The 27,598-nt window shown below is 63.3% G+C and overlaps 7 protein-coding genes, 2 long non-coding RNA genes and 1 other non-coding gene across 10 annotated transcripts in view; 5 read left to right on the forward strand and 5 right to left on the reverse strand.

Moving 5' to 3' along the window:
- Positions 1–58: 58 nt before the first annotated feature.
- POLR2G (RNA polymerase II subunit G) lies at positions 59–4,719 on the reverse strand. Its single transcript, XM_056510371.1, has 8 exons — positions 4,552–4,719; positions 4,286–4,395; positions 2,775–2,934; positions 1,048–1,098; positions 856–921; positions 677–748; positions 373–406; positions 59–250 (listed from the first exon to the last, which is right to left on the reverse strand). The coding sequence occupies exons 1-8, from the start codon at positions 4,561–4,563 to the stop codon at positions 237–239; spliced, it is 519 nt and encodes a 172-aa protein (XP_056366346.1). The 5' UTR covers positions 4,564–4,719; the 3' UTR covers positions 59–236.
- A 633-nt stretch (positions 4,720–5,352) lies between these two features.
- INTS5 (integrator complex subunit 5) lies at positions 5,353–10,089 on the reverse strand. Its single transcript, XM_056510089.1, has 2 exons — positions 10,021–10,089; positions 5,353–8,107 (listed from the first exon to the last, which is right to left on the reverse strand). Exons 1-2 carry the CDS (start codon positions 10,065–10,067, stop codon positions 5,356–5,358), a joined length of 2,799 nt encoding a protein of 932 aa, XP_056366064.1. The 5' UTR covers positions 10,068–10,089; the 3' UTR covers positions 5,353–5,355.
- Positions 10,090–10,249: 160 nt separating this feature from the next.
- On the reverse strand, positions 10,250–11,426 carry C25H11orf98 (chromosome 25 C11orf98 homolog). Its single transcript, XM_056510412.1, has 4 exons — positions 11,271–11,426; positions 11,027–11,091; positions 10,810–10,898; positions 10,250–10,706 (listed from the first exon to the last, which is right to left on the reverse strand). Exons 1-4 carry the CDS (start codon positions 11,304–11,306, stop codon positions 10,615–10,617), a joined length of 282 nt encoding a protein of 93 aa, XP_056366387.1. The 5' UTR covers positions 11,307–11,426; the 3' UTR covers positions 10,250–10,614.
- Positions 11,427–11,698: 272 nt separating this feature from the next.
- On the forward strand, positions 11,699–11,832 carry LOC130263510 (small nucleolar RNA SNORA57). The gene has a single exon (XR_008842348.1). It is a non-coding gene; the product is annotated as a small nucleolar RNA SNORA57 (small nucleolar RNA).
- A 2,087-nt stretch (positions 11,833–13,919) lies between these two features.
- LOC130262914 (ubiquinol-cytochrome-c reductase complex assembly factor 3-like) lies at positions 13,920–14,302 on the forward strand. The gene is made up of 2 exons (XM_056510420.1): positions 13,920–14,091; positions 14,171–14,302. Exons 1-2 carry the CDS (start codon positions 13,924–13,926, stop codon positions 14,300–14,302), a joined length of 300 nt encoding a protein of 99 aa, XP_056366395.1. The 5' UTR covers positions 13,920–13,923.
- A 156-nt stretch (positions 14,303–14,458) lies between these two features.
- DMAC1 (distal membrane arm assembly component 1) lies at positions 14,459–15,044 on the forward strand. Its single transcript, XM_056510406.1, has 2 exons — positions 14,459–14,687; positions 14,902–15,044. The coding sequence occupies exons 1-2, from the start codon at positions 14,459–14,461 to the stop codon at positions 14,985–14,987; spliced, it is 315 nt and encodes a 104-aa protein (XP_056366381.1). The 3' UTR covers positions 14,988–15,044.
- On the reverse strand, positions 15,011–20,085 carry UBXN1 (UBX domain protein 1). The gene is made up of 8 exons (XM_056510320.1): positions 19,977–20,085; positions 19,778–19,831; positions 19,530–19,643; positions 17,952–18,095; positions 17,445–17,496; positions 16,800–16,883; positions 15,898–16,084; positions 15,011–15,173 (listed from the first exon to the last, which is right to left on the reverse strand). Exons 1-8 carry the CDS (start codon positions 20,054–20,056, stop codon positions 15,124–15,126), a joined length of 765 nt encoding a protein of 254 aa, XP_056366295.1. The 5' UTR covers positions 20,057–20,085; the 3' UTR covers positions 15,011–15,123.
- Positions 20,086–20,925: 840 nt separating this feature from the next.
- BSCL2 (BSCL2 lipid droplet biogenesis associated, seipin) overlaps positions 20,926–27,598 on the reverse strand; it is a 13,852-nt gene continuing 7,179 nt past the window's right edge. The window contains exons 3-11 of the mRNA XM_056509944.1: positions 27,499–27,578; positions 26,825–26,937; positions 26,495–26,662; positions 23,942–24,076; positions 23,524–23,621; positions 22,182–22,314; positions 22,052–22,097; positions 21,358–21,423; positions 20,926–21,210 (exon numbers count right to left, since the gene is read on the reverse strand). Coding sequence (XP_056365919.1) covers positions 21,041–21,210; positions 21,358–21,423; positions 22,052–22,097; positions 22,182–22,314; positions 23,524–23,621; positions 23,942–24,076; positions 26,495–26,662; positions 26,825–26,937; positions 27,499–27,578 — 1,009 coding nt within the window. The 3' untranslated portion in view covers positions 20,926–21,040. The remainder of the gene's footprint in view (positions 21,211–21,357; positions 21,424–22,051; positions 22,098–22,181; positions 22,315–23,523; positions 23,622–23,941; positions 24,077–26,494; positions 26,663–26,824; positions 26,938–27,498; positions 27,579–27,598) is intronic.
- On the forward strand, positions 22,351–22,527 carry LOC130263000 (uncharacterized). Its single transcript, XR_008842254.1, has 3 exons — positions 22,351–22,391; positions 22,424–22,452; positions 22,488–22,527. It is a non-coding gene; the product is annotated as an uncharacterized LOC130263000 (long non-coding RNA).
- LOC130263005 (uncharacterized) lies at positions 22,960–23,469 on the forward strand. Its single transcript, XR_008842261.1, has 3 exons — positions 22,960–23,005; positions 23,044–23,347; positions 23,422–23,469. It is a non-coding gene; the product is annotated as an uncharacterized LOC130263005 (long non-coding RNA).

Genomic DNA, 27,598 nt, shown 5'->3' on the forward strand with positions numbered 1-27,598 from the left:
GTAAGGAGCCCCCTCTAAAATTCCAGGACCCTCCAAAATAAGCGAGAAAGTTTGAAAATGGTGAAAAAGGCTTTTATTGGGAATGTAGAGGAGAAAGGCAGAGCCCCCCCAGCTCCAGGGGTGGCCCTGCCGCCAGAACCCCCCAAAACTGGGGGGGAGTCCCAAAATTTGGGGAGGGGGCACCCCAAAATTTGGGGGGGGCACAACTAGGGAGGAGTCCTGGGTGCTCCTGGTGCTCAGCTGACGAGGCCTGGGGGGAGATGGAACAGGGATGAGGTGGAGGGATCCCAATTTCCCCCTCCCAAAATTCCCCAGTGGAATCCCCGGAGGGATTTTGGGGTGGGGGGACCCCCAGGGAACCCCCAGACTCACCCAGGTAATCGTCCATCAAGGAGCCAATGGCGAACTGGGGAGGGAAGGGGGAGGGTCAGAGGGAGGGGCTCACCTGGACACTCCCCCCCACAAAAACTGGGGACACCCCAAAACTGAAAATTCCCCCCAAAATTTGGGATTTCCCCCTGGAATTGGGCATTTCCCACCAAAACGGCCACAACCCCCAAAGTTTAGGATTTCCTCTCCCAAACTTCAGAATTTCCCCCCAAAATTTCAGTGTCCCCCCCAAACCTCGGGGTCCCCCCAATCCCCGGGTCCCCCCATCCCCCCCTCCCCCACTGACGATGTCGTTCTTGTCCACGCGCGTTCCCACGATCTTCAGCCGAATTTCGTCGTCCTGCTGGATCACGATGTCCTGGGGGGGGGAGGGGACGCTGGGAGGGGGCCCCGGGGACCCCCCCGGGTGGGGGAGGGGACCTTGGGGACATCGGGGACCCCCCCCCAGGGCCCCCCCAAACTCACCTCGTCCACGGTTTTGTAGCAGGGGGGGTTGGAGTTGGGGTCGAATTCCATCTCCGAGGGGATGGACTGGGGGGGACAAGGGGGGGCAGGGGGTTTTTGGGGGGCTCAGAGGGGTCAGGGGATCCCCCAAAGGGGGATTTTGGGGTCCCCACGCCTCCCCCCAGTGACGTTTTTGGGGTGTCCCCCCCTCACGTGGCGGGAGATGAAGCAGGACATGGGCCCGATCTCGGTGAACAGCCCGACCTGGGGAGGGGCAAAGGGACAAAAAGGGACAAAAAATGGTAAAAAAGGGTGAAAAGGGGGGTCAGGGCCCTGCAGACCCTCTGAACACCCAAAATTGTCACCTTGTCCACCTGGGGGACCCCAAAACCTCCTCTGGACCCCCAGAATTGTCCCCTTGGTGACCTGAGTGACCCCAAACCCCCCAAAATCCACACCTTGCTGACCTGTGTGACCCCAGAGCTCCCTCAGGACCCTCAGAATTTTTCCTTTGACCACCCAGGTGACCCCAGGACCCCCTCAGAACCCCCCCAGGACCCCCCAAAGCCCCACCTTGGCACACTGGGGGACTCCAGAACCCCCCCAGAACCCCTCCAGGACCCCCCAGGATCCCCCCAGAACTACCCCAGAACCCCTGAGGACCCCCCAGAACCCCCCCAAACCATCACCTTGTTGACCTGGGTGACCCCAGAACCCCCCAGAACCCCCTCAGGACCCCCCAGCCCCACCTTGTTGACCTGGGTGACCCCAGGACCCCCCCAGAACCCCCCCCAGGACCCCCCAGCCCCACCTTGTTGACCTGGGTGACCCCAGGACCCCCCTAGGCCCCCCCAGGACCCCCCAAACCATCACCTTGTTGACCTGGGTGACCCCAGGACCCCCCCAGGACCCCCCCAGAACCCCCCCAGGACCCCCCAGGACCCCCCCCCAGGACCCCCCAGCCCCACCTTGTTGATCTGGATGACCCCAGAACCCCCCCAGAACCCCCCCCAGGACCCCCCAATCCCCACCCTGTTGACCTGGGTGACCCCAGGACCCCCCAGGCCCCCCCAGCCCCACCTTGTTGATCTGGATGACCCCAGAACCCCCCCAGAACCCCCCCCAGGACCCCCCAATCCCCACCCTGTTGACCTGGGTGACCCCAGGACCCCCCCAGGACCCCCCCAGGACCCCCCCCAGGACCCCCCCAGGACCCCCCAGCCCCACCTTGTTGACCTGGGTGACCCCAGAACCCCCCAGGACCCCCCCAGGACCCCCCAGCCCCACCTTGTTGACCTGGGTGACCCCAGGACCCCCCCAGGACCCCCCCCAGGCCCCCCCAGCCCCACCTTGTTGTCCTGGGTGACCCCAGAACCCCCCCAGGCCCTCCCAGGACCCCCCAAGCCCCACCTTGTTGACCTGGGTGACCCCAGGACCCCCCCAGGCCCCCCCAGGACCCCCCCAGGCCCCCCCAGGCCCCCCCAGCCCCACCTTGTTGTCCTGGGTGACCCCAGAACCCCCCCAGGCCCTCCCAGGACCCCCCCAGGACCCCCCAGCCCCACCTTGTTGACCTGGGTGACCCCAGGACCCCCCCAGGACCCCCCAGGACCCCCCAGCCCCACCTTGTTGACCTGGGTGACCCCAGGACCCCCCCAGGACCCCCCCAGTCCCACCTTGTTGACCTGGGTGACCCCAGGACCCCCCCAGGACCCCCCCAGGACCCCCCCAGGCCCCCCCCAAGAACCCCCCCAGGACCCCCCAGGACCCCCCAGCCCCACCTTGTTGACCTGGGTGACCCCAGAACCCCCCAGGACCCCCCCAGGCCCCCCCAGGCCCCCCCAGCCCCACCTTGTTGACCTGGGTGACCCCAGGACCCCCCCAGGACCCCCCAGGACCCCCCCAGAACCCCCCAGGACCCCCCCAGGCCCCCCCAGCCCCACCTTGTTGACCTGGGTGACCACGGCGTCCACCACCTCTCCCTTGAAGGGCCGGAACACGATCGCCTTGTAGCGCACCGGGTACAGCACGAAGCCCCGCCCCGGCTGGATCACCCCGGCCCCGATGTTATCGATGGTGGTGACCGCGATGACGAACCCGTACCTGCCACGGGGGGGTGGGGGTCCTGAGTGGGGTTTGGGGGGATTTGAGGGGTCCTGAGTGGGGTGTGGGGGGTCCTGAGTGGGGTTTGGAGGGTCCTGAGTGGGGTTTGGGGGGAGTTTGGGGATCCTGAGTGGGGTTTGGAGTGTCCTGAGTGGGGTTTGGGGGGTCCTGAGCGGGGTCCTGAGTGGAGTTTGGGGGGATTTGAGGGGTCCTGAGTGGAATTTGGGGGGGTTTGAGGGGTCCTGAGTGGAGTTTGGGGGGATTTGAGGGGTCCTGAGTGGGGTTTGGGGGGATTTGAGGGGTCCTGAGTGGGGTTTGGGGGATCCTGAGTGGGGTGGAGGGGGGTCTGGGGGGGTTTGGGGGGGATGGGATGGGTTTGGGGGGATCCTGAGTGGGGTGTGGGGGGTCCTGAGCAGGGTCCTGAGTTGGGTTTGGGGTTCCTGAGTGGGGTCTGGGGGGGTTTGGGGATCCTGAGTGGGGTGTGGGGGGGTTTGGTGATCCTGAGTGGGGTGTGGGGGGAGTTTAGGTGGTCCTGAGTGAGGATTGGGGGAGCTTGGGGGATCCTGAGTGGGGTGTAGAGGGGGCTGCTGAGTGGGGTTTGGGGATCCTGAGTGGGGTGTGGGGGGTTTGGGGATCCTGAGTGGGGTTTGGGGATCCTGAGTAGGGTGTAGAGGGGGATGGGATGGGTTTGGGGGTCCTGAGTGGGGTTTGGGGGGAGTTTGGGGGCTGCTGAGTTGGGTTTGGGGGTCCCGAGTGAAGTTTAGAGGGAGTTTGGGGGGGTGTTGGGGGTCCTGACTGGGATTTGGGGATCCTGAGTGGGACTTGGGGGACTTTGGTGGCTCCTCAGTGGGGCTTGGGGGGGGGTTTGGGGGGATTTGAGGGGGTTTGGGGTCGTTTCGAGGGGTCCTGAGTTGTGTTCGGGAGGCTTTGGGAGGTTTTGGAGTTTTTTTGGGATATTTTTAGAGGGGTCCTGGGTGTGTTTTGGGTTCTTGGAAGGTTTTGGGATGGTTTGGAGGTTTTTTGGGGATTTTTTTTGGGGGGGGGGTTCTGGGTGCGTTTTGGGGTTCATGGGGCGGTTTGGGGGGTCCCGGGGGTGTCTCAGGGAGGGATCTCGGGGGTTCCCGGGGCTGTTTTTGGGTTCCCGGGATGTTTTTGTGTTCCCGGGCTGTTTTTGGGGTCCGGGCTGTTTTTGGGGGTTTCCCCGGGATGTTTTTGGGTTCCCGGGGCTGTTTTTGGGTTCCCGGGATGTTTTTGGGTTCCCGGGATGTTTTTGGGTTCCCGGGGCTGTTTTTGGGTTCCCGGGGGGGTTTTTGGGGATTTTGGGGCCGTCCCCCCCCCCCCCCCCGCTCACTTGCCGGTGCAGGTCCCCTCCACCTCGGTGAAGAGTTTCTGTTTGACGGTGTTGAGCAGGTTGGGCCCGAAGTACCGGGGGTGCAGGAGGATCTCGTGCTCCAGGGAGATCTGGGGCACCGGGAGTCACCGGGAGGCAGCTGTAGGCTCCGGGAGCGGCCCCAAGAGCGGGGACACCCCCGGGACCCCCCAAGGGGACCCCAGGACCCCCTCCCGGTGTGACACGTGACCCTCCCGGTGCCCCACGTGACCCCCGGTGCCGCTCACGTGGTAAAACATCCTCGGGCCGCCGCCGCCGCCGCTTCCGCCGGAAGTGACGCTTCCCGCCAAGCAGCGCGGGGCTGATTGGCCGCCGGACGGGCGAGGCCCCGCCCACAACAGGACAGCGGCGGCGCGCAGGTGGGCGGGGCTACGGCCCAGGAGGGGCCGTGATTGGTCGGCTGGGAGCAATGGGCGGGGACAGTCTGGTGATTGACAGGGCAGGACCCGGGAGATGATCCCGGGACCCCCAAACACCCCCAGGACCCCCCGAGAACCCTCGGGACCCCCTAGAACATCCTCGGGACCCTCCCAGACATCCCACTCGCCGTGGGACGCCCCAAACCTTTCCCCAAACCCCTCCTAACCCATCCAGATCCCCCAAGCAGTGCCCTGGACCCTCCTTAGACCCCCAAAAACCCTCCAGACCACCCTGAGACCCCCCCCAAAACACCCCTAGGACCCGCTAAACCCCTAAAACACTCCCACCACCATCCCCAGCAACCTCGGAACCCCCTGGAAACACCCAGACTGCCCAACAACTCCCTGGGATCCCCCCAACCTTTCCCCAAACCCCCTCCCAACCCAGCCAGACACCCCCAAGCCTCTCCCGGGCACCCCCACCAGACCCTCCCCACCCCCACACTCCACACCCATCTCCTCCTTTCCGTTCACTTTTATTACAAATCCAAACTTCCAACGCCCCCCCCTTCCTCCCCCCGACCCCGACCCCCCGAAATCCCGCGGCGGGGGGCTCTCCCAAACCCCGAATTTCGCCCTCCCCGGGTCTCCCGGCCCCCAGTGCCCCCCGGCTCAGGGGTAGAACCTGCCGGCCAGCAGCCCCAGGCGGTGGATGTTCCTGTGCAGCACGCTGTGCAGCACCGCCAGGTGCTTCCCCACGTCCCCGTCGCGGCCGAAGTCGCGGCGGAACACGCCCAGCTCGGGCTGGAAGGTGAATTTCTGGGGCAGGGGGCTGTTCTCGCGCAGGTAGCCCCAGACGCTGAGCAGCAGCAGGTGCACCTCGAAGGGCGCCAGCTCGGGGAACAGCTCGTGCATGTTGCCCAGCACGGGCGGCAGCAGCGAGCCCTCGGCCAGCAGCGCCACCAGCGCGCAGGAGGCGCGCAGGTGCCAGGGCGAGGCCAGCGTGCTGCTGGCGCGGCACGCGTCCCAGTGGGCCACCAGGCTGGCCAGCAGCCCCCGCAGCAGCACGGAGCAGTAGCACAGGGCGGGGCGGCCGCCGGCCACCAGCCGCAGCAGCGGGAAGAGCAGCGGGTGCTGCCGGAAGCGCCGCAGGATGCGCAGGTCGCGCTCCACCGTGGCGCGGGCCAGCTCCTCGGGCGGCCAGGCCAGCTCGGCGCCCGCCGCCTCGGGGCACACGGCCTCCACCAGCGCCGCCGCCACCGCCTTGGCGGCCTCGGCGCCCACGGCGGGCCCGGCGCCGCGGCAGCAGCGCAGCACCAGGCTCAGGAAGGTCTGCGTGTTGCGGCTCAGCTCCTCGGCGCCGCGCCGGCCCCCGCCCGCCGCCGGCTTGGGCCCGCGGCCGATGACGCCGGCGTGGAACACGGACCAGACGCCGCCCGAGGTGTTGAGGCCGGCGGTGAAGCGCTGGTTGGTGTCCAGCAGCGACACGGCGGGCGGCGCCGGCGCGGCCTCGTGGCCGGGCGGCTCGGCCGTGCCCCCGAAGAGCTCGGCGTTGCGGCCGCCCAGCGCGCCCTCCACCAGCTGGGCCAGCACGGCCTTGGCGGCCGCGGGGCTGACGGCGCTGAGCCGCGCCAGCAGCCGCACGCCGGGCGCCAGCGCGGCCGCGTCGCCCAGCCACAGCCCCGCGAAGAAGCGGCGCACGGCGGCGCGCACGGCCGGCAGCAGGTGCGCGGGGGGCAGCGCCCGGGGCAGCGGGCAGGCGGCCAGCAGGCGGCAGGCGGCCTCGGCCACCTCGGCCCGCGGGTGCAGCAGCAGCTGCGCCAGGTCCGGCAGGTGCCGCGCCAGCGCCGCGCCCAGCGCCGGCTCCCCGGCCTCGCCGTCGCCGTCGCGCGGCTGCAGCAGCAGCGCCAGGTTGCGCAGCAGCTGCGCCAGCTGCGGCTCGGGCAGGCGGCCGGCGTGGATCTGCGCCACGGCCGCGGCCACGGCGGCGGGCAGCGGGTCGGGCAGCACGGCGCGCAGCCCCGCGTGCAGCTGCGGCGCCAGCGCCAGCTCCTCGGGCGTGCGCGCCAGCGCCAGCAGGAAGAAGAGCGCCTCGGCCGCGCCGTGCGGCGCCGAGTGCACGGCCAGCAGCGCCAGCAGCTGGTGCTGCCACAGGCAGCGCTTGCGCTCCAGCCGCAGCGTGTCCAGGCACAGCTCGCGCACGTGCGGCCGCAGCGCCTCCAGGAAGGGCACCGGCCGCGCCGGGCACTCGGCCAGGCTGGCGGAGCCGCGGCCGTGCACCAGCTTCTGCAGGTGCAGCAGCAGCAGCTGCAGCAGGCGCTCGCAGGCCTCGCGGACGCCCTCGTGCAGCGCCGGCCCCGGCGCCGTGATCACCGAGGCGGGCGCGGCCGTGGCCAGCAGGAAGCGCAGCGTCCGCAGCGCGCCGGCCGAGGTGTGGCACAGCAGGTGGACCACCACGCCCACCACGCCCTCCAGCTCGTCCCGGGGCACGGCCGAGAAGTGCTGGTGCAGCTGGTTCAGCACCGGCGGCTTCAGCGAGTCCACCAGCTCCGGGGACACGGTGGCCAGCAGCGTCGGGGACATCAGCGCCAGCTGCAGCAGGAAGGGCACCGTGGCCTTGTGGTGCTCGCGGGACGAGCCCAGGCTCTCGTGGAACATCCTCAGCAGCTCCTGCTTGATGCTGCCGGCGTGGCGCGAGGCCAGGTGGCCCAGGATGCCGACCACCGAGGCGATCTTGGGCACGCGCTTGTCGCCGGCCGTGCCCGCCGCCGCCGCCGCCGCCGCCTCGCCGCCGCCGTGGGCGCAGAAATCCTTGAGGCCGCAGGACAGCACGCGGCTGATGATGGTGCCCGGGAAGGAGGAGCCCACGTGCGCCACCACCCAGTCGAAGTGCGGCGAGTGCTGCACCGACGTGTCCAGCAGCGCGTCCACGCAGGCGTCGGGGCAGCTGCCCACCATGGCGGCCAGGCACTGGCTGTAGATGTCCAGCAGCGCGCGCGTGGCCGGGCAGGACATCCAGAGCTGCAGCAGCTCGTTGAGGCTGGCGGCGGGCGGCACCCCGGGCCGCCCCGCGTACTTGCTGCTCAGCTGCCCCATCAGCTCGCTGGCCCAGGCGGCCACGCCCGGCGCCCACGCCCGCGGGTTGGCGGCCACCAGCTCGGCCAGCGCCCGCCGCGCCTCCTGCAGCACCTCGGCGCCCGGGGACGCCTTGGGGGCGGCGCCGCCCTCGCGCTGCAGCAGGTGCGCGCACACCTGCTCGTCGAACAGGGCCCGCAGGTGCTGCAGCGCCGCGTGCCGCGCGGGGGGCAGGCAGCGCAGCAGCCGCAGCGCGCACCGGGCGTGCGCCGGCGGCGACAGCGGCGTCCCCTGCACCGGGTCCAGCCCGCTCAGGAACGCCTTCACCTCCTGGGACAGCTCCTGGGCGCTGCGCAGGGGGAAAGGCGGGTGAGACACGGCTTAGAGGGGGGCAAAGGTGGGTTAAACATGGGTTAACATGGGTTAAACATGGGTTAAACATGGGTTAACATGGGTTAAACATGGGTTAACATGGGTTAACATGGGTTAGAGTGGGGGAAAGGCGGGTGAGACACGGGTTAGAGGGGGGGAAACATGGGTTAAAATGGGTTAACATGGGTTAACATGGGTTAAACATGGGTTAACATGGGGGAAAGGCGGGTGAGACACGGCTTAGAGGGGGGCAAAGGTGGGTTAAACATGGGTTAACATGGGTTAAACATGGGTTAAACATGGGTTAACATGGGTTAAACATGGGTTAACATGGGTTAACATGGGTTAGAGTGGGGGAAAGGCGGGTGAGACACGGGTTAGAGGGGGGGAAACATGGGTTAAAATGGGTTAACATGGGTTAACATGGGTTAAACATGGGTTAACATGGGGGAAAGGCGGGTGAGACACGGCTTAGAGGGGGGCAAAGGTGGGTTAAACATGGGTTAACATGGGTTAAACATGGGTTAAACATGGGTTAACATGGGTTAAACATGGGTTAACATGGGTTAACATGGGTTAGAGTGGGGGAAAGGCGGGTGAGACACGGGTTAGAGGGGGGGAAACATGGGTTAAAATGGGTTAACATGGGTTAAACATGGGTTAACATGGGTTAGAGTGGGGGAAAGGCGGGTGAGACACAGGTTAGAGGGGGGGAAACATGGGTTAAACATGGGTTAACATGGGGGAAAGGCGGGTGAGACACGGGTTAGAGGGGGGGAAAGGTGGGTTAAACATGGGTTAACATGGGTTAAACATGGGTTAACATGGGGGAAAGGTGGGTTAGACACGGGTTGGGGGGGAAAGGTGGATTAAACGTGGGTTAACATGGGTTAAACATAGGTTAAACATGGGTTAACATGGGTTAGAGTGGGGGAAAGGCGGGTGAGACACGGGTTGGGGGGAAACATGGGTTAAACATGGGTTAACATGGGTTAACATGGGTTAAACATGGGTTAAACATGGGTTAAACATGGGTTAACATGGGTTAGAGTGGGGGAAAGGCGGGTGAGACGGGTTAGAGGGGGGGAAACATGGGTTAAACATGGGTTAACATGGGGGAAAGGCAGGTTAGACACGGGTTAGGGGGGGAAAGGTGGATTAAACATGGGTTAACATGGGTTAAACATGGGTTAACATGGGTTAGAGAGCAGGAAACATAGCTTAGAGAGGGGGAAAGGCGGGTTAGACACGGGTTAACATGGGTTAAACATGGGTTAACATGGGGGAAACGCGGGTTAGAGAGGGGGAAAGACGGGTTAGAATGGGGTTAGGATGGGGTTAAAATGGGGGCAAACTGGGATTAAATTTAGGTTAAAAATGGGGTTAGAAAGGGGTTATACGGGGGTTAAATTTGGGTTAAACACGGGTTAAACTTGGGTTAATACAGGGTTTAAATGGGTTTTAATGTGGTTTAAAAGGGTGAGGGGAATCAGGAACCGCCCCGGGGTGAAATTTGGGGCTGGTGGCGCCTCCCGGGTGATGGCGAGAGGGGAAATGGCGTTTAAAGGGTTTAAAAGGGTTTAAAACGGGCGGGGGGGACGCCCAGAACCGGGGCGGGGTCCTGCGGGATGAGGGGCGGGGGCGGCACCGGGGGTCCCAGCCGGGACTGGGGAGGGGTCTCAGAGCGGGGACAACACCCGGGGGTCCCGAAAGGGGGGACTGAGGGGGGGGCGCTGAGGGGGGGCCGGGCCCGGGGCCGGGGGGGGGTCTCTGTTCCCCACCCCGGGCGGGTCCCGGGGTCTCTTTTCCCCACCCCGCGCCATCCCGGGGTCTCTTCCCCACCCCGCGCCATCCCGGGGTCTCTTCCCCACCCCGGCGTCCCCGCCGTACCTGAGCGGGGCCCGGGGGGCGCCGGGGGTCTCGCACAGCGCCGACATGGCGGCGGCGGCGGCGGCCGGGCCGGGCGGCTGCGCATGCGCCGAGAGCGCCCTGCAAGGAAACCCCCCCCGCCCCCGCGGCTGCGCGCGAGGGTTCCGCCCCTCCCTCCGCACCCCGAAGTGTCACCGTGAAAAGCTTCCCCCGGGGTGTCCCTTCCCCGCGCGGCCACGACGGACACGGGGACAGAGAGAGAAGAGAGTTTATTGCTGGGGACACTGGGGGGGTGGGACAGGGACTGGGGGCACTGGGGGGAATGGGGACAGGGGCTGGGGGCACTGGGGGTCTGGGAAAGGGGCTGGGGACATTGGGGTGAATGGGGACAGGGACTGGGGGCACTGAGGGGGCTGGGGACAGGGGCTAGGGACACTGGGAATACGGTCTGGGGACACTGGTGCAAACTGGGGACGTTGCAGATGCACAGGTGACGCTGTTGGAGGCAAACTGGTGGCGCTGGCGCAGGCACCGGGAGCAGCGCCGGGGCCCCGGGGAGGTTTTGGGGGCCGGTGAGCGCAGCAGGGTGAACTGGGGGCACTGGTGGCACTGGGGTCACTCCGGTGCCGCCTCCGCCATCTCCACGTCGTTCCCGGTTCCCGTCTCCTTCTGCGGCTTCTTCCCGTCGGTCACCGCCGCCTGCAGCGCTGGGGGCACCGGGAGGGTCCGAGCTGTGCTCCTCGTGTCCCCGGTGCCGCCCCCCTTGTCCCCGGTGTCCCCTGTCCCGTCCCCGGTGTCCCCCCCGCTCACCCCTCTTGGCCGCCCCCCGCAGCCGCTTCAGCTCCTTCCGCCGCCGCTTCCCCCAGAGCGGGGCCGGGACCGCCGGGACCGACAGCGACCTGCAGCGGGACAGCGTCAGTCACCGGGGGGACACCGGGACAGCGTCAGTCACCGGGGGGACACCGGGACAGCGTCAGTCCCCGGGACCCCCCTCAGTCCCCGGGGAGGACCGGGCCGTGCCGCTCACCGCCGCTTCTGCCGCCGCCCCCGCGCCAGCTCCCGCCGCCGCTTGAACAGCTTCTTGCGCAGCTCCTGGGGGCACAGCGGCGTCACCGGCGGGTCCCGCAGTTACCGGAGCCCCCCCGGACCCGCACTGCCCTCGGTTACCGGGACCCCCCGTGAGGAACGGGACTCCCGCCCTCCCCGGAGCTCTCCCTCCCGCCGGGACCCTTCCCGAGCCCCTCTGGGACCCCCGGGAGCCCCCCGGTCACCGTCCGCGGCCGGTTGATTTTGCCCCCGATCCCCATCGCGCCCCACGTGTGCACCCAGCGCTACTTCCGGATCGGCCGCACTTCCGGTCACTGCGCCCCGCCCCCCTCACCCCGCGCGAATCCCGTTGGTCCCTGAGCGCGAGGCGGATCCTGATTGGCTGCGAGCGCTGAAGCCCCGCCCACAAAGAACATCTCAATAATAATAAATGAGGTCACCGCCCTTTTCCCAGTCTGTGCGTTCTCATTGGCTGGGGCCTCGCGCCGCCGCCGTTGATTGGTCAGGCTCTGTGCGGCCCCGCCCACGCCGGGCTCTATAAAACGCTCGCGGCCGCTCTGAGCCGCTCTCTCAGCTCGGGGTAAGCGGCGCGTTCAATGTCTCTGCTTTGGGCGGGTTTCGGGCCTTCGCCGCGCGGGGGAACCGGGACAATCCTCCAGTTCTTGGCGGGTCCCGGCTGCTCCGTGCCGGGGCCTGTGATGTGCGGAGGGAAAGCAGCGACCGGCGCGAAGTCTTCGGTGCCGGCGGTGGCGTCCGCCGCTCCCACCCTCCCACGCCGGGACACGGCGGCCTCGCGGCGCGGGGGCTCCGCAGCGCTCGGGGCCGCGGAATCACCGCGCTTTTCTCCTTTGCAGGGCGCGATAAAGGCCGGCGAACACCGCGGAACCGCGCCGGCATCGGATGGGCGATTTTGTACTTTCGCTTATTAATAAATCGCTTTAAACTACTTGGATCTCTTGTGATCCTTGTACAACGGCGCGTCTCGGGAAGAGGGAGGGAATCTGCCTGGCTTGGAACCGCAAAATGGTCCCGATCCGTGTGGTCAAAAGGATCCGGCGGTGAGGGGACGGTCTGCGAGTCCTCCGAGCAGCCGTCTCTATGGTAAACGGGTGGCGGAGCGGATTTCCGGTCCTCCTAGCCGCCGTCTCTATGGTCCCGTGAGGGCGGGGGGATTTCCGGTCATCCCAGCCGTCGTCTCTATGGTAATCGGGTGGCGGAGCGGATTTCCGGTCCTCCTAGCCTTCGTCTCTATGGTCTCGTGAGGGCGGGGGCATTTCCGGTCCTCCGAACACTCGTCTCTATGGTAATCGCGTGGCGGAGCGGATTTCCGGTCCTCCTAGCCTCCCTCTCTATGGTCCCGTGAGGGCGGGGGCATTTCCGGTCCTCCGAGCACTCGTCTCTATGGTAATCGCGTGGCGGAGCGGATTTCCGGTCCTCCTAGCAGTCTTCTCTATGGTCCCGTGAGGGCGGGGAGGATTTCCGGTCCTCCCAGTGCTCGTCTCTATGGTAATCGGGTGGCGGAGCGGATTTCCGGTCCTCCTAGCCTCCCTCTCGATGGTCTCGGGAGGGCGGGGAGGATTTCCGGTCCTCCCAGCGCCCGTCTCTATGGTAATCGGGTGGCGGAGCGGATTTCCGGTCCTCCCAGCCTTCGTCTCTATGGTAATCGCGTGGCGGATGGTATTTCTGGTCCTCCTAGCAGGCATCTCTATGGTGTCGTGAGGGCGGGGGGGATTTCTGGTCCTCCCAGCTACCATCTCTATGGTATTCGCGTGACGGAGCGGATTTCCGGTCCTCCTAGCCGCCATCTCTATGATACCGTGAGGGCGGGGGGCATTTCCGGTCCTCCCAGCGCTCGTCTCTATGGTAATCGGGTGGCGGAGCGGATTTCCGGTCCTCCTAGCCGCCGTCTTTATGATCCGGTGAGGGCGGGGGGCACTTCCGGTCATCCGAGCACTCGTCTCTATGGTAATCGCGTGGCGGAGCGGATTTCCGGTCCTCCTAGCAGTCGTCTCTATGGTCTCATGAGGGCGGGGGCATTTCCGGTCCTCCGAGCACTCGTCTCTATGGTAATCGCGTGGCGGAGCGGATTTCCGGTCCTCCTAGCAGTCGTCTCTATGGTCCCGTGAGGGCGGGGGGCATTTCCGGTCCTCCGAGCGCTTGTCTCTATGGTAATCGCGTGGCGGAGCGGATTTCCGGTCCTCCTAGCCGACGTCTCTATGGTCTCGTGAGGGCGGGGGCATTTCCGGTCCTCCGAGCACTCGTCTCTATGGTAATCGGGTGGCGGAGCGGATTTCCTGTCCTCCCAGCCTCCCTCTCTACTGTCTCGGGAGGGCGGGGAGGATTTCCGGTCCTCCTAGCCGCCGTCTCTGTGCTCCCGTGAGGGCGGGGGGAATTTCCGGTCCTCCGAGGACTCGTCTCTATGGTAATCGGGTGGCGGAGCATATTTCCGGTCCTCCTACCCTCCCTCTCTATGCTCCCGTGAGGGCGGGGGGCATTTCCGGTCCTCCGAGCACTCATCTCTATGGTAATCGCGTGGCGGAGCGGATTTCCGGTCCTCCTAGCCGCCATCTCTATGATCCGGTGAGGGCGGGGGGCATTTCCGGTTCTCCCAGCGCTCGTCTCTATGGTAATCGGGTGTCCGAGCGGATTTCCGGTCCTCCTAGCCGCCATCTCTATGATCCGGTGAGGGCGGGGGGCATTTCCGGTCCTCCGAGCACTCATCTCTATGGTAATCGCGTGGCTGAGCGGACTTCCGGTCCTCCTAGCCGCCATCTTTATGATCTTCTGAGGGCGGGGGGATTTCCGGTCCTCCCAGCTACCATCTCTATGGTAATCGCGTGACGGAGCGGATTTCCGGTCCTCCTAGCCGCCGTCTCTATGATCCCGGATGCCCGAGCGGCCCCGGAAGCGGCGGGAGGAGGGGTGATGGCGCTGGATCCGCGCTGGCCGCTGGCGCTGTTCCGCGGCGCTCTCCCGGTCGCCCTGGGGGTGATGCTCTATGTGGCCATCGCGGGCGGCGAGCAGGAGCGGCAGCAGACGCTGAAGGTACGGGGAGGAGGGGGCGGCGGGGACGCCTCGGGGAGCAGAACCGGCGGTGACCTCTCCGTTTTTCGCGGTTCCGCAGGCGCAGCCCGAGGGAAGCGCCGAGATTTTGGCGGAGCGGCGTCGCCACAACGAGCTGATCATGATGGCGCTGCGCGAGGCGGCTCAGACCGATGAGAACGTGGCGCAGCGGCAGGTGCCGTGGCGCAAGTGACGCCGCACCGGGGAGAACCGGGAGACGCTCTCGCGCCGTTCCCCGGTGACCCGCCCTTCCCCCCGGAACCATCGGCGCGGGGCGGAACTTTTTCGCGCGAACACACCCGGACTCTTATAACGCACGGACACTTCCGGCGCCTCTTCCGGGGCCGCCATGTCGGCGCGGGGCGCGGAGGCCGCACCGGGCGCGGGTTCGGTGCCGGTGCCGGGCCCCGGTCCGGCCCCGCCGCGGCCGCTGTTCGGCGGCTGCTGGAGCTGCCGCCTGCTGAGCGGCGCGGGGCTGCTGATGGCCGCCATCTGGGTGTACCAGGGCCCGCGCAGCCTCATGAAAAAGGGGATCCCCCCGTCCATGGGCGCCATCGCCCAGATCACCTTCGCGGCCGGTGAGGGGCGAGAGCGCGAACCGGGAAAGGGGCAACGGGCGGGCTCGGTGTGGCACTGAGAACGTGCCGGGGTGGGGAGAGGGCGAGGGCGGCGCTGGGAATTCCCCAAAATCTCCCTCCCAAAACTCCTTCCCCAACTCTCCCGGTGGTTCCGGGGCGGCTCCGCGGTTCGGGGGTTCGCGGCCCCCCCGGTGACCCCCCCGTGTCCCCGCAGGTTTGGGCGCTTGGGGCATCGTCATCCTCGCCGACCCCGTGGGCAGCCGGAGCCGCCGGGACCCCTCGGGCGGGGGAACCCAATAAAGGCTCCGGGACCCCCCAAAAGCTGATTTTGGGGAGGGGCCACAGGACGAGACACGGCCCAGGTTTATTTGGGTTTTTTTGGGGTTTATTTGGGGTTTTTTTTTGGGGGTGTGGGGAGGTTTGGGGGTGCCCCCCCTCAGCTCCCTTCCTTTTTGGCCACGATGACGACGGCAGAGGGAACCAGACCTGAGAGGGGTGGGACAAGGTCAGGAGCCTCAAAACATCCCCCAAAGTCCTAAACCCCTCCCAGAATCCCCCCAAACCCCCTCAGAACTGCCCAGGACCCCCGAAAATTCTCTGGGAACCCTCAAGTATTAACACTGCCCTAAATATCCCCCCTGAACCCCAAAAAATTTCTCAGAGACCCTGAAACCCCCTCAGGGACTCCCTGAACCCGCCTCAAATTCTCTAAATCCCCTCAGGGACCCCCCAAACCCCTTCAAGAGACCCCCTGAACTCTCCCAAATCCCCTCAGAGACCCCCTGAACCCATCCCAAAACCCCCAAATTCCCCTCAGGGACCTGTGAACCCACCCCAAACTCCCCCCGAACCCCCTCAGGGACCCCCTGAGCTCCCCAAACCCCCTCAGGGACCCCCCCAGACCCCCTCAGGGACCCCTTGAACCCACCCCAAAGCCCCCAAATTCCCCTCAGGGACCCCCAAACCCCCTCAGGGACCCCCTGAGCTCCCCAAACCCTCTCAGGGACCCCCCAAACCCCCTCAGGGACCCCTTGAACCCACCCCAAAGCCCCCAAATTCCCCTCAGGGACCCCCCCAAACCCCCTCAGGGACCCCTAAAGCCCCTCAGGGACCCTCCAGCCCTCCTTTAGGGGCCCTATGAAGCCCCCAAATTCTCCTCAGGGACCCCCAAAGCCCCTCAGGGACCCCCCCCAGCCCCCCCCGTGCTGACCCAGCTCCTGCAGCGGTTTCTCCATGTCCTCCTCGGTGAAGAGGCGCCGGGGGAAGGCCGTGCGGAGGCTGAAGGGCTGGGGGGGCCCCCCGGAGCCCCCCTGCAGCTCCAGGAAGAGCCGCACGGCCGCCAGCGGCTCCCGCGCGCGGAAGCTCTGGGTGAGCGCGCGGCCGTCGGGGAGCCGGAGCTGCGGGCAGGGCTCAGGGACAGCACACCCAAAAACACCCAGAACACCCAGAAAACAGCCAGAAACCTCCCAAAAACGGCCAGAAAACACACCCAGAACACCCAGAAAACATCCAAAACAGCCAGAACACACCCAGAACACCCAGAAAACATCCAAAAACCTCCCAAAAACGGCCAGAAACACACCCAGAACACACCCAGGAAAACCCAGAACACCCAGAAAACATCCAAAAACCTCCCAAAAACGGCCAGAAATCACACCCAGGAACACCCAGAAAACATCCCAAAACATCCCAAAAACAGCCAGAAACACACCTAAAACCACCCCCAGAACACACCCAGGAACACCCAGAACACCCAAAGAAACACCCACAACACCCAGAATCATCCAAAACACCCATAAACCGTCCCAAAACACCCAGAAACACCAAAAAACACCCAGAAACATCCAAAAACACACAAAACACCCAGAAACACACAAAACACCCAAAAACACCCCAAAACACAAAAAAACACCCCAAAACACCAAAACCCCCCCAAAACCAGCCCAAAAAAACCCCTCAAAACCCACCAAAAATCCCCCCCAAAGCCTCTCAAAAAACTCCCAAAAATTCCCCCAAAAACCTTTAAAAATCCTCCCCAAATATCCTCAGAACCCCCCCCCAAAAATCCTCAAACCCCCCAATCCCCCCAAACCCCGGTGCCCCCGTCCCCACCTGCAGCCGGCACTGCTCGTACTCCCGCGGCGCCGGCGGCTCCTGGGGCGGCACCGGGGCCGGGTTTGGGGGCACTGGGGCGAACTGGGGAGGGAAAAGGGATTTGGGGGGTCCCAAAGGAGTCCAAACTGCCCTCAGGGGGTCCCAGCAGGACTCACAGTCCCACGGGATCCCCCCCAAATCCTTTGGGATCCCCCCAAAATCCTTTGGGATCCCCCCCAAATCCTTTGGGATCCACCCCAAAATCCTTTGGGATCCCCCCCAAATCCTTTGGGATCCACCTCAAATCTTTTGGGATCCCCCCAAAAATCCTTTGGGATCCTCCCCAAATCTTGGGGATCCTCCACTCAAATCCTTTGGGATCCCCTCAAATACTCTGGGATCACCCCAAATCTTTGGGATTCCCCCCCCAAAGCCTTTGGGATCCCCCCAAAAATCCTTTGGGATCCTCCCCTCAAATCCTTTGAGATCTACTCAAATCCTTTGGGATCCCCAAAAATCCTTTGGGATTACCCCAAATCCTTTGGGATCCTCCCCAAATCTTGGGGATCCTCCACTCAAATCCTTTGAGATCTATTCAAATCTTTTAGGATCCCCCCCTCAAAAACCCTTTGGGACCCCCCCAAATCTTCGGGCCCCGCTCACCCTCTGCGCTCGCTCCGCCTTGTCCCGCTCGATCTTCTCCCGCACCCTCTGCCTGTGGGAACACGGGGGGATCCCTGAAAACCCGGGGGGCTGCAGGAGGCTCCCCGAAGGTGGGAGGGCGGGAATTCGGGGGGATCCCTGAAATCCGAGGGGTTTTTGGGCGCCCCGAAATCTCCCGCTCCCGCCGCTGTGGCGCCCCCTGGCGGCTCGGAGGACTGAGCGCGGGAATCCCTTCCTGGGGGGTTTTGGGACTTCCCAAAAATGTTTTTGGGGTTCCTCAGGAGGTTTCGGGGTGTGCCCCGTGTTTGCTGATGGGTTTTGAGGGGCTCCGAGGGGTTTTTGTTTCTTTTTTTCCGCCCTCGTTCGTGAGGGCGCCTCCCGCCGCTGTGGCGCCCCCTGGCGGCCGGGAGGACCGGGAGGGGGGGGGAATTCCCGAGGGAGAATTTCGGGATTTCCCCAAAATTTTGGGGGTTTTTTTTTCGGGGAGTTTCGGGGCTGCGCCCGCACCGCGCCGCTCGCTCCTCCGCCCGGTCCCGCCGCCGCTCCTCGGCCGCGCGGCGCCGCTCCTCGTCCCGCCGCCACTCCCGCAGCCTGGCGAGCTCCTGCCCGCGGCGCCGCCGCTCCCGCTCCTGCCCCGCCTCCGACAGCAGCCTGGGCGGGACGGGGAGAGCACCCCGAAAATCCGGACTTGAAACCCTCCTGAGCCCCGAAATCCCGCCTTGAAACCCTCCTGAGCCCCCAAAATCCCGCCTTGAAACCCTCCCGAACCCCGAAAATCCCGCCTTGAAACCCTCCTGGACCCCCAAAATCCCGCCTTGAAACTCTCCTGAACCCCGAAATCCTGCCTTGAAACCAGCCCGAACCCCGGAACGGGGAGAGCACCCCGAAAATCCCGCCTTGAAACCCTCCTGAGCCCCGAAAATCCCGCCTTGAAACAAGCCTGGGAGCCCGAAACGGGGAGAGCACCCCGAAATCCTGACTTGAAACCCTCCTGAACCCCGAAATCCCACATTGAAACCCTCCTGAACCCCGAAAATCCCGCCTTGAAACCCTCCTGAACCCCCAAAATCCCGCCTTGAAACCCTCCTGAACCCCGAAATCCCGCCTTGAAACCCTCCTGAACCCCGAAATCCCGCCTTGAAACCCTCCTGAACCCCCAAAATCCCGCCTTGAAACCCTCCTGAGCCCCGAAAATCCCGCCTTGAAACCCTCCTGAACCCCGAAAATCCCGCCTTGAAACTCCTGAACCCCCAAAATCCCGTCTTGAAACCAGCCTGAACCCCGAAATCCTGCCTTGAAACCCTCCTGAACCCCGAAAATCCCGCCTTGAAACCCTCCTGAGCCCCGGAACGGGGAGAGCACCCCGAAATCCCGCCTTGAAACCCTCCTGAACCCCCAAAATCCCGCCTTGAAACCCTCCTGAACCCCGGAACAGGGAGAGCACCCCGAAAATCCCGCCTTGAAACTCTCCTGAGATCCGAAAATCCCGCCTTGAAACCAGCCCGAACCCCGAAAATCCTGCCTTGAAACTCTCCTGAACCCCGAAAATCCCGCCTTGAAACCCTCCTGAACCCCCAAAATCCCGCCTTGAAACCCTCCTGAGACCGAAATCCCACCTTGAAACCAGCCTGAACCCCGAAAATCCCGCCTTGAAACCCTCCTGAACCCCGAAAATCCCGCCTTGAAACCCTCCTGAACCCCGAAATCCCGCCTTGAAACCAGCCTGAACCCCGAAATCCCGCCTTGAAACCCTCCCGAACCCCTGAACCCCGGGGCATCCCCCAAACCTCCCCTGAATCCCGGAGAAACCGCGATCCGGAACCCAAACATTCTCCCCTGAACCTCCCAATTCCCGCCTTGAATCCCCCAAATCCCCCCCGAACCCCCAAATCCCTCCCGAACCCCAAATCCCCCCCGAACCCCCAGACCCGCTCAGACCGCCCGGGATCCCCCGGCAATTCTCTGCGAACCCCTCAAACATCAACGCTCCCCTAAAGATCCCTCAGAGACCCAAACCCCCCCCAGGGACCCCCCGAACCCGCCCCAAGCCCCCCGGATTTCCCCACGGAACCCCCAAATTTTCACTTGTGGGTCTCGTCCTGCTCCGCGGGGCGCGGCGGGGCCAGAGCGGCGGCGAGAGCGCCGAGATCGGGCGGGAGCTCCGGGTCCGAGTCGGGATCGTCCTCGTGAGCCACCAGCCTGGGGGACACCGGGGGGACACCGGGACACCGGGGGGACCCGAAATGAGGGAGGGTCTCGGGTCCCGCCAGGATCCGGGGGGTCCCGGGAGAATTCGGGGTTTTTTTGGGGTTTTTCGGGGTCCCCGCGCTCACCAGTCCATGGCCGGTTCCACCCCGCGGTTCCCGGTCAGCGCCAGCGCCTTCGCCCTGCGGGAGCGGCGCCGTCACGGGAGGGACCCCCCGAAATCCGGGACCCCCCAAATCCCGGGAAAACGCCCCGAACATCCCCACAGCCCCTTCCCGCGGCCTCCCCCGTTACCGGGAGCGCCCCCGGTTCCCCCCGTGTCCTCACGCGCGCCGCGCGCCGAATCCCATCTCCAGCAGCGCCTCCAGGGCGCGGCCGCGCCCGGCCCCGCTCTCCGCCGCCATCATGGCGGCACCGCCGCGCGTCACGTGGGCGCGTCACGTGGGGACGGCGGCCGCGAAGGGACAAAACGCGCGGGAGCGCGACCGGCCCAAAACCGCCCTCAGGTGACCCCAAAAATACCCGAAATTACCCCAAAAATAACCAAAAAATACCCCAAAAATACACAAAAAATACCCGAAATTACCCCAAAAAATACCCAAAAAATTAAAAAAAAAAAAAAAAACCAAAATACCCGAAAATACCCCAAAAATACCCAAAATATATCCGAAATTACCCCAGAAATACCCGAAATTACCCCCCCAAAAAAAAAAACAAAACAAAAAAAAAAAAACAAACAAAAAAAAAACAAACAAACAAAAAAAAAAAAACAAAAAAAAAAAAACGAAATTACCCCAAAAATACCCAAAAATTATAAAAAAAAAACCCCAAAAAATACCCCAAAAATACCCAAAAATACAAAAATACCCAAAAAATACCCCAAAAAAACCCCAAAAATTAAAAAAATACCCCCAAACTAACCCCAAAAATAACAAAAAAATACCCCCAAAATACCCGAAATTACCCCAAAAATACCCCAAAAATGCCAAAAATTACCCCAATAAAAAAAATACCCCCGAAATACCCGGAATTACCCCAAAAATAACCAAAAAATACCCCCGAAATACCCGAAATTACCCCAAAAATACCCAAAAATCCCTAAATTCTCACACTGGGAGCAGATTTCTGGGGGTTGAGAGGGGATTTGGGGATCTCGAGAGGGACTGGGAGATTTGGGAGGAAATTTGGGATATTTTGGGGGGATTTGAGGATTTTGGGGTCTCTCTCTTCTACCCCTCAGTTCCCTTAACCCGTCCCTAAATAAAATCAAACTCAGTTTTGGGGAGGTGAGGGAGGGGCCAAAGCCTTTATTGAGATCCCCCAAAAATTGGGGGGAGGTGGGGGAGGGGTCAAGGCCTTTCTTGTGATCCCCCAAAATTTGGGGGAGGGGATCAGGAGCTGGAGCAGAGGTGGCGCTGGCGGGGGGAGGGGGCGTCCAGGAGTGGGGGGAGGGGCGTGGGGGTGACCCCCTCTTCCTCCTCCCCCTCCCCCTCCTCCTCCTCCTTGTCCTGCCCCTCCCCCTCCTTGGGGGGGGCGTTGGCGGCGCTGAGCAGGGCGGGGTCTGGGGGGGGAGGGGCCGTCAGCACCCCCAGACCCAAATTTGGGTCCCTCCCCCCACCCGTTTTTCGTCCCCAACCCCCAATTCTGGCTCCTCCCCCTCCCCCCCACTCAGAATTTGGGGGTTTTGGGGGCGCTGCCCCTCCCCCACCTTCGCTGGGCTCCGAGGCTCCCACGATTTCGGGCTGCTCCGAATTTTGGGGGGAGGCTGAAACATCTGCGGGTGGGGGAGGGGAGGAATCACCTTGAAACCCCCCAAAAATTCCCATCAAAATTCCCTCCAAAACCCCCCACGAAATCCCTCCCAAATCTCCTGAAATCCTTCCCAAAACCCTCCCAAAACCCTCCCAAATCCTTCCCAAAACTCTCCCAAATTCCTCCCAAAATCCTCCCAAATTCCTCCCAAAACCCTCCCAAATTCCTCCCAAAATCCTCCCAAATTCTTCCCAAAACCCTCCCAAATTCTTCCTAAGATGTTCCCAAAAATCCCCCCAAAATCCTCCCCAAATTTCTCCTGAATCCTCTCAAATGTCCCAAAAACTTCCCACCCCCAAATCCAAAATATCCCCAAAATCTCCTTAAAAATCCCCCAAAATCTCCCCCAGATCCCTCCAAAAAATTCCCGGAAAATCTCCTGCAAATCTACCAAAATTCCCACCAAAAAAAAACCCAAAATCTCCCCAAATCCTCCCAAAATTCCTCCCACCAAACTCCCAAAATTTCCTTAAAATCCCTCCAAAAAATCCCCCCAAAATCTCCCAAAAATCCCCAAAATTCCCTAAACAATTCCCAAAATCCCCCCAAATCTCCTGGCTCCCCCTCAGCCCCTCCCCCTCCCCTCTCACCTGTCCCCTCCCCCTCCCCGGCGGCTCCTCCCTGGCTCCGGGTCTCCTGTCAGAGGTGGGGGAGGGGCTCAGGTGAGCGCGGCCCCCTCAGGTGCGGCCGGGCCCGCGCCCCTCCCCCACCCCAGCTCACCTGGGCGGGGCGGGGCCGGCGGGGGCCCCTCCCCCACTGCAGGTACCCCCCCAGGGTCAGCAGCGCCAGCAGCGTCCAGTTCCCGGCCACGCCCAGCACGGCCGAGGTCAGCGGGAAGTGGTACAGCAGGTACCTGGGACAGGTGACAGGGAACACCTGATACAGGTGTGTGATACAGGTGTGTGTGATACAGGTGTGACACAGCGGGAAGTGGTACAGGAGGTACCTGGGACAGGTAACAGGGAACACCTGGGACAGGTGTGATACAGGTGTGTGATACAGGTGTGTGATACAGGTGTGATACAGGTGTGATACAGTGGGAAGTGGTAGAGCAGGTACCTGGGACAGGTAACAGGGAACACCTGGGACAGGTGTGATACAGGTGTGTGACAGGGACAGGTAACACCTGGGACAGGTGTGTGACACTGGGGGAAGTGGTACAGCAGGTACCTGGGACAGGTAACAGGGACAGGTGTGACAGGTGTGTGACACTGGGACAGGTGTGTGACAGGGACAGGTGTGACAGGTGTGTGACACAGGTACAGGTGTGTGATACAGGTGTGATGCAGCGGGAACTGGTGCAGGAAGTAACTGGGACAGGTAACAAAAGCGTGACACTGGCACAGGTGTGACAGGTGTGTGATACAGGGACAGGTGAGGTTACCTGGGGCAGGTGGGTTACCTGGCACAGGTGAAGTTACCTGGCACAGGTGAAGTTACCTGGGGCAGGTGGGTTACCTGGCACAGGTGAGGTTACCTGGCACAGGTGGGTTACCTGGCACAGGTGGGTTACCTGGCAGAGGTGGGTTACCTGAGGCAGGTGGGTTACCTGGGGCAGGTGAGGTTACCTGGCACAGGTGAGGTTACCTGGGGCAGGTGGGTTACCTGGCACAGGTGGGTTACCTGGGGCAGGTGGGTTACCTGGCACAGATGGGTTACCTGGCACAGGTGGGTTACCTGAGGCAGGTGGGTTACCTGGGGCAGGTGAGGTTACCTGAGGCAGGTGGGTTACCTGGCACAGGTGGGTTACCTGAGGCAGGTGGGTTACCTGGGGCAGGTGAGGTTACCTGAGGCAGGTGGGTTACCTGGCACAGGTGGGTTACCTGAGGCAGGTGGGTTACCTGGCACAGATGGGTTACCTGGCACAGGTGGGTTACCTGAGGCAGGTGAGGTTACCTGGCACTGGTGGGTTACCTGGCACAGGTGAGGTTACCTGGCACAGGTGGGTTACCTGGCACAGGTGGGTTACCTGGCACAGGTGAGGTTACCTGGCACAGATGGGTTACCTAGCACAGGTGAGGTTACCTGGCACAGGTGAGGTTACCTGGCACAGGTGGGTTACCTGAGGCCGCTGAAGTGCGCGTGCACGCGCAGCCGCGCCCCGTAGAGCTGCACCCGCCGGCTGTGGATCTCCACCAGCGCCCCCACGGTCGGCGTGTACTGGGAGGGACCACACACACCTGAGACCCCCAGAAATCCCCCCAAATACCCCTGGGACCCCATAAACCAACCCTCAAACACCCCAAATCCCCTCTAGGACCCCCCAAATCCCCTCTGGGACCCCCCAAATCCCCTCTGGGACCCCCCAGTTCCCCCAGACTCACGGGGTCCTCCCGGTAGCGCCCCATCAGCTCCAGCTCCAGGGTCTGGGACCCCCCAAATCCCCTCTAGGACCCCCCAAATCCCCTCTGGGACCCCCCCAAATCCGCCCTGGGACCCCCCAAATCTCCTCTGGGACCCCCCAGACCCCCCAGACTCACGGGGTCCTCCCGGTAGCGCCCCATCAGCTCCAGCTCCAGGGTCTGGCTCTGCTCGGCGAAGCCGCTGAGGAAGAGCGCGGCGAAGGTCGCGGTGTGCAGCGCGCGCAGCAGGCGGGAGCGGTAGTGCAGCATGGCCTGGGCACGCAGGGGTTAAACGGGAACCGCCACAGGGAGCACGGAGAGCACAGAGACCCCACAGACCCCATAGAGCACAGAGATCCCACAGACCCCATAGACCCCACAGAGCACAGGGAGCACAGAGACCCCATAGAGCACAGAGACCCCATAGATCCCACAGACCCCATAGAGCACAGAGACCCCATAGAGCACAGAGATCCTACAGACCCCACAGACCCTACAGACCCCATAGATCACAGGGAGCACAGAGAGAGCCACGGGACCCCATAGAACCTACAGACCCCATAGAGCACAGAGACCCCACAGAGCACAGGGAGCACAGAGACCCCATAGAGCACAGAGATCCTACAGAGCCCATAGATCCCACAGACCCCATAGAGCACAGAGAGCCACGGGACCCACAGAGCCCTAAGAGAGCACAGAGGGCACAGAGACCCCACAGATCCCACAGAGCCCAAAGACCCCATAGAGAACCATGGGACCCCATAGAGCCATGGGACCCACAGACCCCATAGAGCACAGAGAGCACAGAGACCCCAGAGACCCCATAGATCCCACAAACCCCATAGAGCACAGAGATCCCACAGACCCCATAGATCCCACAAACCCCATAGAGCACAGAGAGCACAGAGAGCACAGAAAGCACAGAGATCCTACAGACCCCACAGACCCTACAGACCCCATAGGACACAGAGAGCCACGGGACCCACAGAGCCCACAGAGAGCACAGAGGGCACAGAGACCCCACAGATCCCACAGAGCCCAAAGACCCCATAGAGAGCCATGGGACCCCATAGAGCCATGGGACCCACAGACCCATAGAGCACAGAGAGCACAGAGAGCCCAGAGACCCCACAGACCCCATAGATCCCACAGACCCCATAGAGCACAGAGATCCTACAGAGCCCAGAGACCCCATACAGCACAGAGACCCCACAGACCCCATAGATCCTACAGACCCCATAGAGCACAGAGATCCTACAGACTCTATAGAGCCCATAGAGCACAGAGATCCTACAGAGCCCATACAGTGCCACGGGACCCCATAGAGCCATGGGACCCACAGACCCCACAGACCCCACAGACCCCATAGAGCACAGAGAGCACAGAGACCCCACAGACCCCATAGGGATCCCACAGACCCCATAGAGCACAGAGATCCTACAGAGCCCAGAGACCCCATACAGCACAGAGAGCACAGAGACCCCACAGACCCCACAGACCCCATAGATCCCACAGACCCCTTAGAGCACAGAGGGCACAGAGACCCCATAGAGCACAGAGAGCCATGGGACCCACAGACCCCATAGAGCACAGAGATCCTACAGACCCTATAGAGCCCATAGAGCACAGAGACTCTACAGACCCCATACAGTGCCACGGGACCCCATAGAGCCATGGGACCCACAGACCCCACAGACCCCATAGAGCACAGAGAGCCATGGGACCCACAGACCCCATAGAGCACAGAGATCCTACAGACCCTATAGAGCCCATAGAGCACAGAGATCCTACAGACCCCATACAGTGCCACGGGACCCCATAGAGCCATGGGACCCACAGACCCCACAGAGCCCAAAGAGCACAGAGACCCCATAGAGCCCAGAGATCCCATAAACCCCACAGAGCCCAGAGGCCCCAGAGACCCCAGAGACCCCACAGACCCTACAGAGCCACAGGACCCACAGACCCCATAGAGCACAGAGAACCCAGAGACCCCACAGAGCCCACGGAGCCACGGGACCTCCAGGCAGGGATCCCCAAAATCCCAACCCTGAGAGGTCAGATCCCACCCTGGAGCCGTCTGAGCCCCACAGTTCCCTGGAATTCCCCCAAATCCCAGGAAAGCCTGTTCCCAACCCCGTTTGGAGCCACTCTGAGTGTGCAGCCAGTCCCAAATCCCCAATCCCAAACCCCAAACCCCAAACCCCAAATCCCCCCTCACCGATCGGGCAGCCCTGGCTGGGGCTGGACAATCCCAAATCCCAAACCCCAAACCCCAGACCCCAATCCCAAATCCCAAACCCCAAATCTCAATCCCCAAATCCCAAACCCCAAACCCCAATCCCAAACCCCAAACCCTAAACCCCAATCCCCAATCCCAATCCCAAACCCCAATCCCAAACCCCAAACCCCAATCCCAAACCCCAAACCCCAAACCCCAAACCCCAATCCCAATCCCAAACCCCAACCCCAAACCCCAATCCCAAACCCCAAACCCCAATCCCCAAACCCAAATCCCCAAACCCCAAACCCCAAACCCCAATCCCCAAACCCCAATCCCAAACCCAAACCCCAAATCCCCAAATCCCAATTTCCCAATCCCCAAATCCCAATTTCCCAATCCCCACCCCAATCCCAATCCCCAAATCCCCAATCCCCAAACCCCAATCCCAAACCCCAATCCCCCCTCACCGATCGCGCCGCCCTCGCCAGCGTTTTGCCGCCGTGCCCGTAGCACGTGAGGGTCACCATGAACATCCCCAGGTCCCGATTGACCGGAGACTCCGGCAGCTCCAGCTCCAGGGAGATCCGGTACAGCTGCCCGTACAGCAGCACCTGGGGGGACACACCTGGGTGGGGCTGGGAACAGCTGGGAACAGCTGGGAACACCTGGATACACCTGGGGACAGCTGGGGACACCTGGGACAGCTGCCCGTAGAGCAGCACCTGGGGGGGACACACCTGGATACAGCTGGGAACAGCTGGGGACACCTGGATACACCTGGGGACAGCTGGGGACACCTGGATACACCTGGGAACACCTGGGGACAGCTGCCCGTAGAGCAGCACCTGGGGGGGACACACCTGGATACAGCTGGGAACAGCTGGGGACACCTGGATACACCTGGGGACAGCTGGGGACAGCTGGGGACAGCTGGGGACACCTGGATACACCTGGGGACAGCTGGGGACAGCTGGGGAATACCTGGGGACACCTGGGAATACCTGGGAACAGCTGAGAACAGCTGGATACACCTGGGAACACCTGGGGACAGCTGGGGACACCTGGATACACCTGGGAACAGCTGGGAACAGCTGGGAACACCTGGGAACACCTGGGGCACAGCTGGGAACACCTGGGTACACCTGGGAACACCTGGGGACAGCTGGGGAATACCTGGGGACACCTGGGGACAGTTGGGGACAGCTGCCCATACAGCAGCACCTGGGGGGACACACCTGGGGACAGCTGGGGACAGCTGGGAACACCTGGGGACAGCTGGGGACAGCTGCCCGTAGAGCAGCACCTGGGGGGACACACCTGGGTGGGGCTGGGGCACACCTGGGGACACCTGGATACACCTGGGGACACCTGGATACACCTGGGGACAGCTGGGAATGGCTGGGAACACCTGGGTGGGGCTGGGACACACCTGGGTGGGGCAGAGATACACCTGGGAACAGCTGGGACACACCTGGGACACACCTGGGAACAGCTGGGTGGGGCAGGGACACACCTGGGAACAGCTGGGGCAGGTGTTGCACAGGTGTGCAGCTGTTTAAGGATATTTTAGG

The sequence above is a fragment of the Oenanthe melanoleuca genome, chromosome 25, assembly GCF_029582105.1.
Source record: "Oenanthe melanoleuca isolate GR-GAL-2019-014 chromosome 25, OMel1.0, whole genome shotgun sequence".
NCBI classification, from domain to species: Eukaryota; Metazoa; Chordata; class Aves; order Passeriformes; family Muscicapidae; genus Oenanthe; species Oenanthe melanoleuca.